Source organism: Chelonia mydas, chromosome 7, assembly GCF_015237465.2.
Source record: "Chelonia mydas isolate rCheMyd1 chromosome 7, rCheMyd1.pri.v2, whole genome shotgun sequence".
NCBI lineage: Eukaryota > Metazoa > Chordata > Testudines > Cheloniidae > Chelonia > Chelonia mydas.
In genome coordinates this window covers 102,660,799-102,680,515 of record NC_057853.1, presented here as the reverse complement: position 1 = coordinate 102,680,515, position 19,717 = coordinate 102,660,799, and the positions used below count along the sequence as shown (strand labels likewise).

The 19,717-nt window shown below is 41.9% G+C and overlaps 1 protein-coding gene across 3 annotated transcripts in view; it reads right to left on the bottom strand.

Annotated features, from left to right (window-relative positions):
- Positions 1-705: 705 nt before the first annotated feature.
- FAM53B (family with sequence similarity 53 member B) overlaps positions 706-19,717 on the bottom strand; it is a 130,885-nt gene continuing 111,873 nt past the window's right edge. For all 3 annotated transcript variants that reach the window (XM_037903871.2, XM_043552491.1, XM_037903872.2), the window contains exon 5: positions 706-6,470. In XM_037903871.2, the coding sequence (XP_037759799.1) occupies positions 6,108-6,470 (363 nt within the window). In that variant the 3' untranslated portion in view covers positions 706-6,107. The remainder of the gene's footprint in view (positions 6,471-19,717) is intronic.

The following is a 19,717-nucleotide window of genomic DNA, read 5'->3' as shown; positions in this document are numbered from 1 at the left end:
GGTTACTAGATTCCCTTTCCTTTAAAGGAACAGACTCAATTGTTATCTTTGTTCATCAACAGTAAATCTGTGTGTTTCTGGAAAACTACACAGAAATACTAGCCCTACCATGGCATATGTGGGTAGCACCATTACTCAAGGGTTGTGATCCATTGACTACTGGGAGCCACATGCATGCAGTCCATGTGGAAGAGGTCAATAGCTTCCCATCATCAAGGCTGCTCCAGAGGTTCCTGTGGAAAAGATAGAGGAGTCCCAGACTGATAAATTTCTAGTGGAATTTCTGCAGGGTTGTTAGGGCAACAGTCCACCACTTTAGCTAGTCTCTGCCTCTCCCACACTGTAGAACTGGACCTGCATAGGTGTGTCTGTGGGGTCTAGAGGAAAGAGTGAAGCTATCACAGCAGTGGTTGATCTCCAACCTCTTTCCATGTGGGACAGGAAGGAAAGTCATGTGGAGGGTCCTATTTGTGTACAGGTGTGAGGGAGATTATTTGGGATCTTGTTTTTTTTCAGGCACCATGGTTATTCCCGGAGATTTAAAAGGTACTTGTTGCCTTTGGTAAGGCCCACCTAGCCTAACAACCACAGCACAAAGCTCCATGTCTTTATAGTAGCAGAGGAAGTCTTCTGTCATCACCAGTAGTACCCTGGTAATGGAGAAACACAGCAAAGCATAAACAAAGACCAGTGCTGGGCAACCAGTTATTGAACCAGGAAGCTTTATTTACATAGTAAAAGTAACAAGCAAATTCCTGAGACTGAGTTGCTCTAGTGCAATAAAGTCATTGAGAGAGTACAAATCAGCAGTCTTCTTGACTTTCAGGTGAAAGAACAGTCTTTGAACAAAGATCACACCTTCTACAAATCCAACTTTGTATACATTTACGTACATTTGCATTTGTGCAATTAACATGGAGAGACTCTTACTTCAGTTCATAGCTTTCAGAAGGCTTTTTTTGTCCGTCATCGTCTTTCAATTCTTAAACACCAAAAACAGACTCTGTAAAGCACTGCTACAATCCTAAAATGTCCTACATAAGTCCATTGTCCTGTTTATCCAGGATCTTTAAACAATGCACTTGAAACACAACTTTATTGGCCAAATAGGCTATTATGTGAGAAATTACAATCTATTCTACAAATACTTCCTTTGTGTCTCCTTTTTTCCATATGAAGATGTATTGCAATCTTTCATAGAACAACCTCAATGAGCTATACCTGCAAATACACAGCAAATTCCCTGTGAGTAAGTTACCAGTGCTAACAAGAAGGACATTATCCACTAATATACTTTTTAAAAATAATTTTATTGAATGCTGAAATTTTATTGCTGTTGATATTTTGTTGTCATCATTAAATATCTGTAGTCCAAATTGATCCATGTTCCAAATCAGTCACAGTCTATCTCCATGATGATTAGACTGTTAATTACCTAGCATATAAAATCATTTGCTCCATAGTGCCAGACTCTTGCATATGGTAGGAATTTGAAATATGGGTTATTCAAAGCATCTGTGTAATATTGGTGAAGTCCTAAAAAGCTAAGAAATCCTCACCATAGGGATCCATTGTTTTTAAGCTGGTGTCACTGCATGTCTAAGATCTTGCTGAGCTTCCATCATGTTCTGAAGAGCAACACACCTTCTAATTTTACAATCAATAGGATGTCCCCACATACAATATTATAGTTCAGATTTTTTTAAAATTGTTTTAATATACATATAAATCCGGAAATGTTTTACCTCTACAGGAAAAAAAATTAAAAAGTAAGGCTTTATTAACCTGAAAATCAGTACAAAAATCATACAAAACAAAAAACCAACCCTCAAAACAAAACAGAACACCACTGTGGCCTAAAATTGTTGCTAATTGTCATTTGTGTCTATGCTAATGTGCCCATCTAAGGCCATTGCTCATTGTAGAAGCATCTTTAGTAAGGCAAACAGGTTGTGCTGCAATGTAAACTGTATGCGCCTGCTATGTTGAACACAGTTGGGTAGTGATCCATCTGGTCACTTTCCTACTGTGCATGTTTTAACATGACATAGCAGCCCTTTAAAAAAAATAAAAGCCCTTATGAATTAAAAGTCGGAGATATGTAAATACCAGAGTGCTTCAATAGCTCTAAAAGAAAACAAATAAAAAACAAGTCAGTCCAGGTTTTCACAAATCGGCATAACAAGAGATACTCTAGATAGTTCTAGAGAGACACTCTAGAAGCACTGTGGTGATGGTCCAATGCACTACATCTGTGAACCGCTGCACCACTGCATCTGTGAGCTATCAGGCTTAGGAATATTGACCTCTGTGGAGCTGTAGAGGTCAGAAAGAAGGATCTGCAGCAGCGGGATACACAGTATTGAGAGGCAACCTCTTGACAGAGGAGAGGGAATGGGAACAAGATTGGTGCTGTAGAAGCTGGGGCAGTACTAACAGTTCAGGAGCCATAACTGACAGTAAAGGATTTGGGAGCGTTTGCACACTGTTTGATCAGTCCAGCTGGTAGCTGATTGGATGTTAATGATGTCTCAGAGCTATGCCTCCAGCAGAGTTTAGGAACTATCATTTGGGGGGAAATACCAGTCATTTCACTTTCACAGGAAGACTCAAAATAGTCACTGAAGCCAAATGGTATGATGTGTGGCTATAAAAGATAAAATAGACAATAAAACATTAACAAAGTATTCTCTCATACAGTGAAGAAACCACCCTTATTAGGCAATCTTCCAGCAGAAGAGACCATCCCGGAATGAACTGAGTAGCAGTTCTTTACGAGAAGGGCACTACCCCAAAGCATCTTATTCTTGCCCGTTCCTTTAGAGCAGTGGTTCTCAACCTTTCCAGACTACTGTACCCCTTTCAGGAGTCTGATGCCTGAGCCCTGCTGCCTGGCGCTCAAGCCCGAGCGCTGCCAAGGCATGTAATTTAGCTTTCTGGGGCCCCCTGTGGCGTGGGACCCTGGGCAATTGCCCTGCTTGCCACCCCCTAATACCCACCCTGCACTTGCAACCCCCGCCACCCCCATCCATGCCCCCACAGGTTGTGAAACACTGATCTAGATGAGTTGAGGTACCCCCTGGAAGATCTCTGTGTACCCCCAGGGGTACACGTACCCCTGGTTGAGACCCACTGCTTTAGAGGTTTCACGGAATAGATAGTCTGCTTTTGAGGAAACTGATATTTTGTCAGTGTGTCTTTTTTAAAAGTGTGCACACAAAAGTGCATGGGTCCCAGGTAGTGTGATGCATGTGTCACAGGGTGCACTTCTGAATGCAAGGGTCAATGTGTGCGTGATCACCTTTATGCACCCACAACTTGGGCATACAAACTTCTGACTGCACGCTTTCCAAACGATGTGCCTAAAGGATTTAGACAAGGTGTGTTTTCTTGATTAATGCATTGAACAAAATATTGTTTTCACAGAGCTGTGTTAATTCCCGAACAATAAAAATCAAAGCCTCGCCCATCCCCCCAAAATGATTACTTGTTTGGCTTCCGCTGTGTGCCAGCACCTTATCTAGAGAGAGAGCTGAAATTAACATTGTCACAAACAAAACACTCTATGCAATTTGACTGGACACTTTATGAAGCCACACAACTGGATGGATTCCACTGTGATACTAGATGCTACACACATCTTGAACCACTGCAGAAAAAAAGTGCAGTAACATAAGAAGATGTGGTTAAAATTCCATATCTAGGCTATTGTTCTCCTATAAGTAAAAAAGAAAAGATTGTTTCCTCATAGACCTCTTAGCAAGTGAACAGCTTATTTTACCAAGGTAAAAGGTATGATAAATTGTATAAACTTAATGTTCACCACTTTATCGTTGCTAAAAATGGGGACAGGGAAAGGGGAAGCTTTCAGTGCTGCTACCTGGCTTTTCAACATCTTGAGAGCTTACTTTGTCAAATAATCATACTGCATTTTACATCAAACCATTTCACAGTAAAACACGCCAAACGAAAGCACGGAAAATCTGTATTTGTTAGCGGGACAGGGTTTAAACCCTCTCTGAATGTACATGTTTTATTTCTGTGATTTGGTAAATCACAGGATAAAACCAATCCTAAGTGACCAGAAAGCAATTTTCTCATCACACCTATTGCATCTACCCTAACAACATGGATGACCATTGGCAACAAGCCCTGTACAGCACTGGTGCTGTGGAAATCCTCAAGCGCAGTAAGGTCAAGCTGTCCAGCAGTTTAGACAGAGCGAATGCTGCACCAGATGCTTTGTGCCGGCAGCGTTCTGTAGGTCAGCTCACAGTCATTATGAGTTCCATGCCAAATTTAAAACAAACTTGTGTTGTTTTTTTTAATGAACCCTTAAAAGAAAGAAAAAAAAATATCACATCCCTGAAGTAAGAAGTACTGGAGAAAAGGCTGGCAAGATGTAGGTAGAAGCAGAGGAGTAATCAAAAAGGTTCTGGTGTATGAAACCTTGGACAGGCTTCCACAAGAGTTCTTCAAAAAGAGGAGGATGACTCACTTGGACTCTCCTGCAGTGATGAAGTACCTTCTGTCTTCAGCAAAACTAAATGTGAAATTCTGCCCCCCCCTCCCCCCATGAAAGTCAATGAGAGTTTTGCCTCTGGGTCAGAATTTCACTCTGTTACCTGCCAGACATGCCCGACAAGCACAAAGGCTTTAATCAATGTACTCTTATCACACCAGACAAGGACATCTAAGAAAATCTGAGCCTGTTGGGATGTTTGTTTTGTTTTATTGTTAAGTCTCCAATTCTGATCTCACTTTATACCAGTTTTCTACTGGCTTCGCTCCACTGACTACACTGGACGTACTCAGATTGACACTGGTGTGCGAGCGAGATCAGAACAGTCACCATTAGCACTCATGTTACCTGCCAAACACTGAGTTGCCTCTTCTAAAAGCCTTTCTTTCACAAGCCCAATAGAAACCTGGACTATTTTTCCACTGGGTCTAAAAGAGAGGCTTGAAAGGAAGAACACTAAAGCAGCTGAGTCTAATAGCAATTTCTTTTGGAAACAGCAGCATTTGCTTTTATGCTAATGCCCGGCACAGCTCTAACACTGATCTGAAGTTCCCAAACACTGAGACATGGGCCAGATCCTCAGCTGGTGTAAACAGGCATAATTCCATTGATGTCAAAGGTAACTTACGTCAGCTGATGATCTGGCCCCAGGAGGGTTTGTTTTTATTGTGCGTTCCCTAGCCTCTGCTTTCGTTGAAATAGGGAAACTGAAAATATAAATCCTTTGCTGTGATCATGATCAAATGTCAAGCACTATGCTTGTGATTTCCCTCTAATGGCTCTGTTGATGACTGCAGGACTAAAAAGGCTTTACGACAAGGCAATATGGGATGGTTCTGTGGTTATGACTTTAGGAGTGTTGCCTAAGTAACGACTGCAAGGTTTCAGTTATAAGATCCCTAATTCAAACTTGAGCTGAATAATGATCTCCAGGATGAAATGTTAAACTAAGGATTCATCAGCCCCTTGCAATCTCTCCTCTCCTAGTGTCTAAGGTGCAGTATGGAATCAGAAGAGGGGGTATGAATCAGTTAAAATGAAACATTCCTTATATCTTGCTGCCCGGGAAGTCCAGGCTGATGAGGGTCCCAGTGAGGCATAACATAGCCCCTCTCAGTCTGGCTCTCTGTACTAGACAGTACCTAGTTTGTGAATCAAAACCAGTACTTTATTTTCCAGTCCTTAAAAAAATATCTAAACACAAGTATTCACTAAGAAATTGCAGTTACTACAACAGCTGCAATTTCAAGTTTACTAAAAGCTGTTGACTTAATGATGGAGGGGGGGGAATGCAGTTTGGAGAGCTCTAGAATGCTTCTTTCCAAAGCCTCATGGGCTATTTTAACCAAACTAGCTGATATCTGGCTACAGTAGTTATGTAGAATTTCAAGATTTAAAAAAAAAATTTCTCAGGATACCTGATGACATTTTGGCAAGGCTGCTTTTGTCTCCTATTGCTGATAGGACGAGAACATTGATTTGCTTTTATGCCTAAATACAGTATAACCCGAGGATTAAACCTAGGAGATTCTACTACTCCCTGTTCTTAATTCACATCCCCAAACCCTGATGCAAACAACATCCTTTAATTGTTTTCTATTTGCTCAATGTCTAATTCACCATCTAGCGGAAAGACATTCCGCCCCCCTGTCCCACTACTCTTCCATGAAGCTCTTTCATCTTCTTTTCTACTGCTCTCGTCTTCCGTGGCACAATAATCTGACTCTTCCCAAGAGGAGTCGTCTTTGCTAACTCTACATTCTTCTGCGTTTGAGTGCGGCTCTGGCACAGGGGTGCAGGCTGGTGTCCTGCCTGGCATGACATCAGAGGAGGAAGGAGATGCTGTCCATGACTTGGGGCTGTTGACACCAGGGCAGAACTGATTCTGCGGAGCACAGTCGTCTACTGAGGTGCTAAGGCAGCTAAGGCTGTTAAAGGTTTGACGATTCTGCAAAGGGAACATAAAACAGGCAGATGAAACAATGGCATTCAGTTTACACAAACAAGGTCATAGAATCAGCTGAATTTAGAGAGAGGGGAAAATGTACTGCTTCCCTTAGGACATCTCCCTGCCAGAGCAAAAATGGTCCTTACTGTACACTTACCGGTGTTCCCCCCCACCCCACCATGGAAGTTTCATGACACAGACATTTTCTAAGGATTATCCCAGGGAGAAAATACCCCAGGTACTAAAGGGCTCTTTAATCTAGCAGAGAAAGGCATAACAAGAACCAGTGGCTGTAAGATAAAGCCCGTCAAATTTATAATAAAAAGAACGCCCAATTTTTTAACAGAGAGAAATTAATATTGGACCAAGCCACGACAGGATGTGGTGGATGCTCCATCTCTTTTTGTCTTCAAATCGAAACAGGATGCCTTGCCTCTGGACGATATGCTTTAGGCAAACTTATTGGGCTAAATACAGGAGTAAGCGGATGGAATTCTAAGGCTTGTGTTATCCAGGAAGTCAGACTAGATGATCTAAAATTCCCTTTTGACCTCAGAGATCTATAAATGAACTCCAACAGCATTCAAAATGATTAACTGAAATGTTCCTCTTAGAGTCTTCAGAAGCCACTGCAGAGAATGCTGTTCAAGTCTCTCAAAAGATAATAATTACACTTAGTAAACCCTTTGTGAAAAAGAAAAATCCCATCAGCAAACCCATCTAGCAGACAATCTGCCTCTCTCAAGCCCTCAAAGACTTAATACGTTACTTTCCCAAAATCTGCCAGTAAGAATTAGGTACTCTTAGCAGCAGCAATTTACATGCTGGAAATCCAGGCCTACTGTTAGTTCCTTTTGCAGTAGTTCTTGCATTTCTTCCACCTTCTGTAATGTCTGCTGGATGCAAATGTAGCCACTTAGTTTTGGATACATTACACATTACCCCAGCCTGGCTGCTTTAGGACCTTGAGATCTGAGAACTCAATCAGCACAGATCCATTCAGTTGTAACTAAATGAATTAATTTTTTTAAAAGCCATTTACTGCCATTTGATGGGACATTTTGGACAAGCTGATATTACTGAAATATCATGCATAAAAGGATCACAGCTACTGAGCAAGGACACTTCTCCCTTTCATAGGAGCGCTTGCAGTATTGCTCCTAAATACGTGCTTCTCGTTACAAATTGTTTAAATCTATGGCCAGATTCAGGAAAGCCTTTAATCTTGTAGTCTCTGTAGGCTGCACCTCTGTAGTAGGAAATGGAGAACTGGTTCCATTTTATATGGATTAGGACCCTAATTTTAAGCATGTGTTTAAGACCCATTGATGTCTATAGGACTTATGCATGTGCTTAAGAGCTTTTCTGAATTGGGGCCTTTGTGGTTATGCCACAGTGATAAGCACTGCATCTCAGTACCATGCCCATTTATTAAGGGGAACACAAGATGATCTCTGTATCACTCATCTCTGTATGAAACAGGCTTTGTGGTTGGTTGTAGTTTCTTGAAACTCTTTATTTAGCTCACATACTGTCCGATCAAAATGGTTTCAAAACACTGACAATGATGAGATCTTTGCTGGCATTTAGAATTGCTCACGTTAAGCTATGGTATGTATGACATGACAGTTCTCGTCCCTGGAGATACTGCTGACTGCACATGCATACATATTTGTAGTGACACTTTTTAAAAGAAACAAACAAAATTCTAATCACTTATCTTTATTAAAATAAATTGCTACTCTCCTGATGTTCACTATGTAAGCAAAGCACGTACTGCAACAAGAATATCCAGGGATCAGTGCAATTTGCAGTAGAACAGGAAATCCCTGTTCTGAATTTTCCAGTGGTTTGTGAAAAGAGGCAAAAACAACTGAAGAGGGAGAGACCAGAAAGACAAATGGACAGAGGCAATGCAAAGTTGCAAAACCTAGGGAAAGGGATAGAAGTCTCACAAAAACAAAGACCTGTGGAAATCTAACATCAGCTGATAAGAAATGAAAGCATATCCCTTTTGAGTTAAACAAGGACTTTAAGAAAGCACACAGATAACTTTAAGAAGTCAAGTAATCACTGAAAATATTATAGGAAATAATGTCACTCTCCTCAAACTGACAAAATGTCCTTGCACCTACTTACACTGAAAGGTAGCCTACTATTAATCATTAGTTTCTAGTAATCCCATCTGTGCCCCATGAATCTAAAAATCCTTGGCATCTACAGAGCCAGTTAAAGCAATGCAAGGATATCCAGCGGTTTGTGTACACTTCTCCCAAAATAAACGCCAACCATGTGATGCTATCATGTAAGCATTAACTCATTTCACAGAAATCTGGTCTGGCCATATCCTGTCTCAGCTCTCCATCCACATATTGCTATACACCCAGCACTGTAATATCTGAGTGCTGTATCAGAGCTATAGTCAGATAAGGGTGGTTAACATGTTTAGTTCATGTTGCTGTATCCTCCTGTAGAACAGGATTGTTTTAATTCAAGGCTAGGGTTATAATTAGCTTTCAGAACAGACCAATGTTATACTGCAAACGGGTGCTGCTAATCTGCTCAGTGTATTTTGGAATGCTGGTGTGAAAAATCCCCATTATATTAGGATTATGCCACAAACCACACTGCTGGTCAGATGATAATACTCAGCATGAACTTGACACAAGAATATCCAATCACATTTCTGAGTCACCTCCAGATGTACAGTTTACGTTCACTGGTAATGATGGTGCACCATTGTGGACTGCAAAACCTATATGGCATTTCAAGAGAGCACAGTTCATAGCTAGTCTTGTCTGTTTTCAGTTACACTTCCTGAATTTGATTTAGAAAGTGGGAAGGGCTGCCCACGGACAAATGGATCAATTGCCCTGGGAAATGCACTGATTCAGCATATCTCACAGGCAGGCTTTAATAGCAGGGTGGGTGATCAAGGTACTAAAGGGGCACTCAAGTATATAGGTACTGGAACTGGGGGTACAGCTGTGGTTTCTATCATATACAGGGTTTACAGTTTGGTTCAATGGCTCTCAGCACCCCCACTACTCAAATTGTTCAGGCACCTCAGCTCTAGGAAGACAAGGCCATTGCAGAGAAGCTAAATGAATTCTGTGTGTCAGTCTTCACTGCAGAGGATGTGAGGAAGACTCCCACACCTGAGCCATTCTTTTTAGGTGACAAATCTGAGGAATTGTCCCAGATTGAGGTGTTAGTAGAGGAGGTTTTGGAACAAATTAATAAATTAAACAGTAATAAATTTCCAGGACATAAGAACATAAGAATGGCCATATTGGGTCAGACCAAAGGTCCATCTAGCCCGGTATCCTGTCTTCCGACAGTGGCCAATGCCAGGTGCCCCAGAGGGGATGAACAGAACAGGTAATCATCAAGCGATCCATCCCGTCGCCCATTCCCAGCTACTGGCAAACAGGGACACCAGAGTTACGATCCCTGCCCATTCTGGCTAATAGCCATTGATGAACCTATCCCATGAATAAAGAAAAGGAGTACTTGTGGCACCTTAGAGACTAACAAATTTATTTGAGCATAAGCTTTCGGAAGTGAGCTGTAGCTCACAAAAGCTTATGCTCAAAAAAATTTGTTAGTCTCTAAGGTGCCACAAGTACTCCTTTTCGTTTTGCGAATACAGACTAACATGGCTGCTACTCTGAAACCTATCCCATGAATAAATCTAGTTCTTTTTTGGACCCTGTTATAGTCTTGGCCCACAGGGTATTCACCCAACAGGTCTGAAGGAACTCAAATTCGAAATTGCAGAACTACTAACTGTGGTATGTAACCTATCACTTAAATCAGCCTCAGTACCAAATGACTGGAGGATAGCTAATGTAACTCCGATATTTAAAAAAGGCTCCAGAGGTGATCCTGGCACTTACAGGCCGGTAAGCCTAACTTCAGTACCAGGCAAACTGGTTGAAACTATAGTAAAAGAATAGAATTATCAAACACACAGCTGAACACAGTATGTTGGGGAAGAGTCAACATGGCTTTTTTAAAGGGAAATCATGTCTCACCAATTTAATATTCTTTGAGGGGGTCAACAAGCATGTGGACAAGGGTGAGCCAGTCAATATAGTAAACTTGGACTTTCAGAAAGCCTTTGAAAAGGTCCTCACCAAAGGCTCTTAAGCAAATAAGAAGCCATGGGATAAGAGGTAAGGTCGTCTGATGGATCAGTAATTAGTTAAAAGATGGGAAACAAAGGGTAGGAAAAATTGGTCAATTTTCACAATGGAAAGTAGTAAATAGCACGGTCCCCCAAGGATCTGTACTGGGACCAATGCTGTTCAACATATTTGTAAATGATCTGGGAAAACAGGGGGATAAACAGTGAGGTGGCAAAGTCTGCAGATTATACAAAATTATTCAATGTAGTTAAATCCAAAACTCACTGCAAAGAGTTACAAAAGGATCTCAATAAACTTGGAGGACTTGGCAACAAACTGACAGCTGACATTCAAGGTTAATAAGTGCAAAGTAATGCATCTTGGAAAACATAATCCCAATTGTACATACAAAATGATGGGGTATAAATTAGCTGTTACCACTCAAGAAGGAAATCTTGCAATCACTTTGGCTAGTTCTCTGAAAACAGCTTCTCAATGTACAGTGGCAGTCAAAAAAGCTAACAGAATGTTAGGAACCATTAAGAAAGAGATAGATAACATGAAAATATCATAATGCCATTATATAAGTCCACAGTATACCCACATCTTGAATAGTGCATGCAGGTCTGATCACCCCCATCTCAAAAATAGATATATTAGAATTGGAAAAAGCATAGAGTGGCAACAAAAAAGATTAAAGGTGAAGAACAGCTTCCATATGAGGCTAGATTAAAAAGGCTGGGGACTGTCCATCTTAGAAACGAGACGACTGGGGGGGGATATGATAGAGGTCTACAAAATCATGAATGGCATGGAGAAAGTGACTAGGGAAATGTTATTTACCCCTTCACATAACACAAGAACCAGGAGTCACCCAGTGAAATTAATAGGCAGTAAGTTTAAAACTAACACAAGGAAGTGCTTCTTCATCCAATGCACAGTCAACCAGTGGAACTCGATGCCAAGGGATGATGTGAAGGCCCAAACTATAACTGGGTTCAAAAAAGAATTAGATAAAATCATGGAGGATTAGCCAACGTGGTCAGGGATGCAACCCCATGATCTGGTGTCCCTAAACCTCTGACTGCCTGAAGCTAGGACTCGACACCAGGGAATGAATCACTCCACAATTGCCCTGTTCTGTTCATTCCCTCTGAAGCACCTGGCACTGGCCTCTGTCAGAAGACAGAATACTGGGCTACATGGACTGTTGGTCTAATTCACTATGGCCATTTTTATGTTCTTGTGGCCTAAGCCAGTGGTGGGCAACCTGTGACACATGGGCCCATCAGGGTAATCCACTGGTGGCCCGCCAGACCATTTGTTTACATTTGCACAGCCGCCCGCAGCTCCGATTGGCCACAGTTTGCTGTTCCCAGCCAATGGGAGCTGCGGGAAGCGGTGGCCAGGCCTGCACTGCTTCCTGCAGCTCCCACTGGCCGGGAACGGTGAACTGCAGCCACTGGGATCTGCGGGCGGATGTAAACAAACAGTATGGCGGCCGGCCAGCAGATTACCCTGACGGGCCATGTGCGGCCAGCAGGTTGCCCACCACTGGTCTAAGTGGTACTGATTGGCTTAGATGACCCCCTTGCATACATGTGTGAATGTAATAGATGGGCTGTTTCCTGTGCAATACATGGTGTAATAAACTCATTGCACGCATAGAGAGGAATCAAGACTTATGTTAACCATGCCATAAACAAACTTTCCGAAAGAGGACACTGAAGACCACACAGCCATTTTACGTTGCCACATCTAGTTTTTTTAATGACACGTTCTGGCAATGTGGTGTGCACACACTATCTGAGCAGTACTAGATGCAGTGATTTAAAAGAGTGAGTGGAAGTGATGTGACTGTCCCTGCAGGAGCCCATGGGACCATACTGCTATACTCCCCTCCCAGAATTACTGATATCCATGATTCATAAAAATAATGCTGAGAAACATCTTTCCCCTTTTATTGCTTTAAAATGCACCAGGTTGTACCAACTGCTATGTTTCTGGGGGAGAGAGGGGGGAAACTACCCTTCAATTTGCTACTGAGGCCCTATTCCCCCCGCATCCAGCAAAACATGAAGTACTCTGGCTAGAAACACCATTTAGCTCAGACTTGATTTTAAGCAAATGTTGCTCTCAGACCCCAAAACAGCAGGAGCTCATTAAATTTTGGCAGCACAGTCATGTGACACCCCCCCCCCAGGAGCCATATGCAACACATCCAACCTGTCTCATTGTCTTCAAAGAACTGACTCTCACTCCACAAGCTTCCTGTCCCAGCATGCACTGGATCTTCATGTAATACCTGGGACAGCCTTCTGAGGAACTGTCACTACTTCAGTTTTTCCTAATCCTAGTCTGGACCATGAGGGAAAAAAAAAAACTTCCCTAGATGTTATGATGAGTATTGAGAGCTAATAAATGTGCCCTGCTGTACATCCGTGTAAGGAAATGGGTAACAAAATCTACGTTTTTATAGGGATCTACAATACGACTTAATGCAGCAATAAAAGTGTATGCTAGAAGCTACAGCTACTTCAGCTACTCTGACGCAACAGTTTGTTGCTACTTACCTCAGTTACTCTATAACCAAAGGGCTACCACAGCCAATACAAACGTTTTAGCATCCCGTTTTGAGTGAAAGTTATGTAAAACCACAGGGCAAAGGCTACACATGCTCTCTCTTTGTGTAAATTATTATCTCCTGTGACTTATTCTCTCTCCTTTCCATATGCCTATCTCTTGCTTTTGCATCACAGAAACACATGATTCCCAAAGGAGGAAGGCTCTGATGAAAACCAGCTGTGTAGACCTTTTCAGCAAAAACATGTGGGGGGTTTTCATGGGCCAAGTAGCCTGCTATGTAGCCACCAATGTTCAGGTTTAGCTGTTTAGAATATGAATCTAATAAATGTGCCTACAGAAGAAAGTATCTGTTCTGGATGAAGACGATCATCTGACACTCACTTCTGAAAGAACTAGAAGCTGAAGCAGATAAATGCATTACAAACAAACAACCGATTAGATTCAAACTCTCTCATCCCCACAAACTTTCATTTCTCTACATGGGAATTGCATATGGCATAACCTGTAGCATATTTGGAATGCAATAGGGTGTCAGGTCATGAGATCCCTGAGTTTAAATGATGAAGTAGCTTGGTTTTTCATACTGACCATTACTAGGTTTGTATGTATATATTAGCTAGTGATAGCAGAGATAAAAAGGAGAAAACAGTGCTGTCTCCATACTGTGTTTATATGTGCATTTGTATTCTCTTAAAGACTATGGGCTAAATTCATAGCCCATATGTTCATATGGGGTAACACAGAATTACTTCATTGGAGCCTCACTTGCTTATACAAACAATGAATTCTGTGGCTTTTTATTAGAAATTTTCATTTAAAAAAACTCCAACTTCCCAAGTAAAGCTGATGGCTGGCATTCTCCAGTACTCTACACAGATTTGTTTTGGGATTTGTCTCTGGCGCGCCTCTCACATCAGGAGTAACGCAATCGAGGTAATTTACACCAGTGTAAGCCTCATCTCAATGACAGCAGAGTCAGACCCCAAATATCTATTGAGTAATCTGGTGTCAGTGTCTCAGCTACTTTACACTTCAATTATCTTTTCAAAACACAGAAACCCAAGGCACCGGCACTAAATTTATACAAATTGATCATCTCCTGAAATGCTTTAATCTCCATCCTTGAGCATTATGTTAAATGAAGCATCATCAGAAAAATAAGATATTGCAAGCAAAGGCACAGTTCTATATAATAAATTGTTGTGATTCAGTCTTCCACTAGGAGTCCCTGCAACTCCAACTCAAGGGACGCAGAGCCAGAGTCTGATCTCATTTACACTGCTATAAAGCCAGAGTAGCACCAGTAAGTTAAATGGAATTGCACCTTGGAGCAGGTTTCACTTGGGGGCCAGCATGCCTAGTGGCCAGGCCAAGGCTTGACAATCCTTCAACCCCATAGCAGGTTTCGCTCTGGGGCCAGCAGGCAGACTGTAGCCAATCAATTCCCCAGTACTCCAGAGCTCTCCTGGACAGATTGACAAAGATAAAGAGACCCAGGCCTTCCCTCTGCACTGGGTCCTGGCCTAGGACCCAATGGGGAGAGGGGTGGAATGTCTTGTCACCTCTTCCTGGTGCACCTGACCAGCCTCTTCCTACCTTCCGGCATTCTCTTCTCTTTGACGTGTGGTCACAGCCTACTTTCCTGCCCAGTTGGAGTACCCAATCAGTCCCAGAAGCTCAATCATTCCAGCTCTCTTCCTAGTCTCCAGTTATGCTCTATCAGCAGTGTGTGTAGGAGGGAAAAGGGGCAGGCCCCTACACTCGCAGTTGGGCCTTACCAGACCCTCTCCTGTGGACTGCTTTGTCCTCAGAAGCTGCAAACTAGGTTCCTCCCTTCAAACTGTCTCTCATTCATCCTCCCTCCCTGCTTGACTGTCAGAGTCTTTTTCTGAGCAGATCCTCCACTTGGAGCATGCCCCACCGTACTGCACCTTCACTCCCTTAGGTTCGGTAACCCCCCTCACCACATCGGCTTACATCAGGTCTGAACTTGCCTGGAGGCAAGTGTCAACTAGGCAAATGAAATAAGAAATGTTGTGTTTTTGTTTTGTTTTGTCTTTTTTGGGGGGGAGGGGGGGGGGAAGGGAACAGACATTCAGCCAGGAATAGTCTTTTCTTAGAGGGGGGCAGAAAACAATGAACTGATCTGACAGCATTTTTATCACTCCTGGTGCTTGGTTACTGCAGCGTATTGAGCCATATGAGTGAATTTCTTTGGAAGCCTGTTTGTGAAAAATAACAGCTAGTGCATGAGTTCAGCGGCTGCATTTCAAATGGAAATAGCTCTTTTCTTTAAAATAAAACCCTCAAAGAATCAAAAGGCACTAGTCCATATAAAAGACTAGGTATTAGTCCATATAAAGGTCTTTGTGTTGCACAAGGCACACAGCAAAGAATCGCTGCCCCAAGGACTATCCTTTATAAAGTGGTAGATGGCACATGTGAAAGGCCTGGCATTCTAACTGGTTTGTGATGTGCGTTCTCCTGTCTCAAAATGCAGACTTTTCTGTTCATCCCTAGGAAGCTGCAGGAGAGCTGAAGTATACTAGCATGCTGAGCACAGTGCTTTTGCAATGAGTTATCCATATCCTATTTCCCTTGCAACGGCTTTCATATATCATTTGTTGACAGGAATATTCTCATCCTGGGTCTATGTAAAACACATATGAGATTCCCAGTGCCAAAGAGGTCGTTTCAATATTCTGATGTAGCATGATTTCAGTAAGAGGTTCTCAAAATGTGGTGCGTGACCCCTGGTGGAGCTCTTGCTTGTGGTCTGGTGGCAAGACCCTGATGGTGGACGCCAGCTCTGTGACAAGATAGTACACTACATCACTGCTCCTGACCAACAGTTGGAGAGCTCAAGGCCTCTGGCCTCACAACAGCCATGCCCCTAGCCCCTGATTGGCTGGACAGACAGCATTCTCATTGGATACCTGGCCTCTATAAAGACCCCAACAAGAAGAAGAAGCTGGCCTGAGCAACAAGCCATTGCCTATTGGTTGCAGCCTCGACTGCATTGCCTCGCTACCTTGTGTAACTTTACCTTGCCATCCTCCTATCTCACCTGATCCTGCCCTGCTGTGTGGCCTGACCTTGCCTTACTGCCTTACCTAACCCACTGACCTGGCCCCTTGGATTGGAGCTCCGCTGGTCAGCCACAGAGAGTATAAATTTCTAAGCATCTAAGTGACTTCACAGTCTAAGCCCTATTTTTCAAAAGTGACTTAGGTACTTAGAAGCCTAAGTTTCCTTGAAAGCCAATAAGACTTAGACTCCTAAATGCCAAGGACTTTTTTAAAAATTGACTTAGCCTAAGTGGATTTTTCAATTCATTAGCAATTTTGAAAAAATTGGGGGAAAATTTAGTTTCAGGTTGAATCGAAAACAATTTTTAAAAACTTTTTAGTGAATTGAAAAGTTGGGAAAAAATTGTTTTGGGGGTTTGAGCATTTAACATTTTAAAGTTGTTTTCAATAAACGTGAAGGAAATTTTGAAACAAAGCCATTGTGCGCTGAAAAACTGGAATGTTTCATTTCCAAAATGGTAAAACAAACATTCTGGCTTTTTCAACATTTATTTTTTACAACACATAACTGATATGAAATTGCAAAACAGTGTGATGATGTTGAATCTGCATTATTTACCCCTCCCCCAACCAAAAAAAAGTTTGACAAAAAAATTTCACTCAGCTCTACTCTTAAGTCACTTAAACACTTCTGAAAATGTTGCCCAGGGTGCTAATTCTCCTGCACCTGTCAACTCGTATTAAAAGACCTGCTAAAATAAATCTAATAGGTTTCTGCTATTAATTTTCCATGTAAACGAATGCTGCAGTTGCTCCAGGGATGTTGTATTATCATGAATGGGAGAGAGGTGTCCACACAATCTTAAAGATGTGGTCCATGTAATGGTGAATGGAAGGGGAAGTATTGGGAGTGGGATTTGGAAGTCCCCCTGAGACACCTCTTGATTTCAGTGGGAATTAGGGGCCTAAGTACCTTTTCAGGATCTGAGCCTGTATCTGTAGAGAGTCATTTTCTCATTGTCCTATAACATCCACAATTAGATTTGCATCTGCTGCAATTCGACCTCTGACATAAAGCTTACTGAAACCATTAAATAGAAGGATCACGTGTAAGCTGATGAAAAGCTCATATGCTCTTGGGTTGCTGTATATTTTGTTGCCATGCCTAATGAAGGAAGAACATTGCTATTTCAGAGCTACATGCAGGTTTATAAATGAGACACTGTTTATAAAGTTGATTTGCCAGCACTCAATTTAGAAAGCAAGTTTTCCCAGGCACTGAGTTTCTGTGAAATCCTCTGTGTTACTAATCCTCATTGCACTGGTCTGAGGGTAAAGAGAGGAAAAGATGGCCCTATGACAATTCATTTGGCTGGCATTCTGAGGTTGTTGCAGCTGTCCGTTTTAACAGGAACAGAAGCCTTGCTAATCTTAATGTCATAAACTTTGGCGGGATCTGTGATACTCTAGTTACCCGGTAACAGATGAGGGGTATTAAGTTTGTGAACAGTGTTGCAAATGAAGTTCTTCGTGCCTGAAGGAGATGATCTCCTCTGCATTCTAGGATTAATGATGTATCCCACATTGTCTTCAAAGGACCTTTTCACTCTTGCACAATTTCAAAACAAACATTTTGTTTGTCTTGCCTACATTGTAGACTCAGTCAGAAACCTCCCTTTCTCGTCTTTTGGCATGAATAGAATTTTCCTTATAACAAAAGAAAATGTACCCTCCGCAAGCACAACATTCTTTCAAGTCACCCAGCTGCAGATACGCACTTGCACTGTACACTGTAGAGCTCAGTTTTGTACACCTTGCACACGCAAAGCTGCCAATGAAATGTGCTTGTGTAAGGACCAGAGATGGTTATATGTGGGGAAACCCCCCCAAAAAACTGATTCATAAATATTTTCTCAGATAGAAGCCCTGAGTTGAATTAGCCATGATATGCAGGGTCATATTGGGCCACATCTTCAGTTACTGCCAAGGAATTTAAGGCCTGATCCAAAAGCCTATTGAAGTCTGTGGAAAGAATTCCACTGACTTTAATGGGCTTTGCATCAGGTTCACACAGTGCATATCAGGGAATAGCATCAAGCACAACATTGCACTCCACCGACTGAGGGGCTGCTAAGTGCAAGGTGGTCTCTGGGCATAAGTTAGAGCAGCCCATGGGCTCTACTGTTTTTAGTGCAGTTCTTGGATACTCCTACAGAAATGGGGGAAAACACCCTGAAAAACACCCATTTGTTTTGGGAAGGCTATGACGTCTACTTCCAAATCTGATTAAAGGGACTTTCCTCAGACAGAGAACATCAAACTTCAAAGGAGGGGCAGATGATTCAGAATTAGACCTGTGTGTGTACACATGAACAGTGCAGTCAAACAAATAGGACCTCTTCTACCATGATTTTAAACTCTCCAAACTCAGTTATATATCTATAGCTATAGATTATGTAAAATATATACAACAAAAGCTTCACTCACTCATTCTCATGTGTTACTCTAGAAGAAAAGATCTTTTTCATACACATTTTGGGTCTGTAATGGAATAACTGTACTTTGATAGGAAACTTTAACACACTAGTGAGGTTATTGTATATGGTAATATGGAAAAGGCTTTTTGAGCAAGGATCTGCAATATTTTTGTGATGATGAAGCCCACATTTTCACCTGCTGTTGGATGTCTCAGCTGCCTGGTGAGCAGATGTGAATCAGATGCTATATTCACTGCACCATCTGTTCTACATTCATCTGGATTTTTTTTTTGTTCATTTATTGGGTGAATTTAGTGCTTGTGAAAAGTGCTGGACTGGCAAAAAGTCCTCTATTTATATCTGCCAGACAGAAACAACATCAACATAAGCAGTACAAGCTTTCCCACAATATCTCACCAGTAGTAGTTCATTCTCCACACCCACTCAGCCCTTCGCTTCTTCTGTGACAGTTAACAAAGTTGACATATAGCACCTAGTGTGCTGGCAGATTTTGTAATGTAGAAACTCATCCACTTTGAACAAGACTGAGTTCATCACTGCACATCCAGTCTGCAACTGGGTGCGTCAGTAAGATAATTACTAGTGGGTAATTTTGGACCATTGTTTTCACTAAATTGGGTTCATATTCCCCACTGGACTGCCAACAGGCAGTAATAACTTTCAGTCACCGATAAGTAAGCTGAATCTGAACCAGTGAATGGCTCTATAGTCCATTTCTAATCTCATGAGCCATTCAATTTATCCTGTTATCTCTTCCAAAAATATGAAATCTTAGGTGCCCAAAGAGAGAGTGCTGATAAATTTACATATATGGGAGGGAAGTAAGAAGATGCTAAAGAAACAACATTGCCATAAAAATTAAATATATGTAAGAAAAGCCTAAAAAAGCAAAACTTCTACATCTCTCCTCTTCTTCTTCTAGCATCTTTAGAGCTAAGGAGCTGCTGACATCTCCAAAAGGTCGAACTGCAGGGGAAAAGCCATAAAAACGCAAAGCTGCAAGA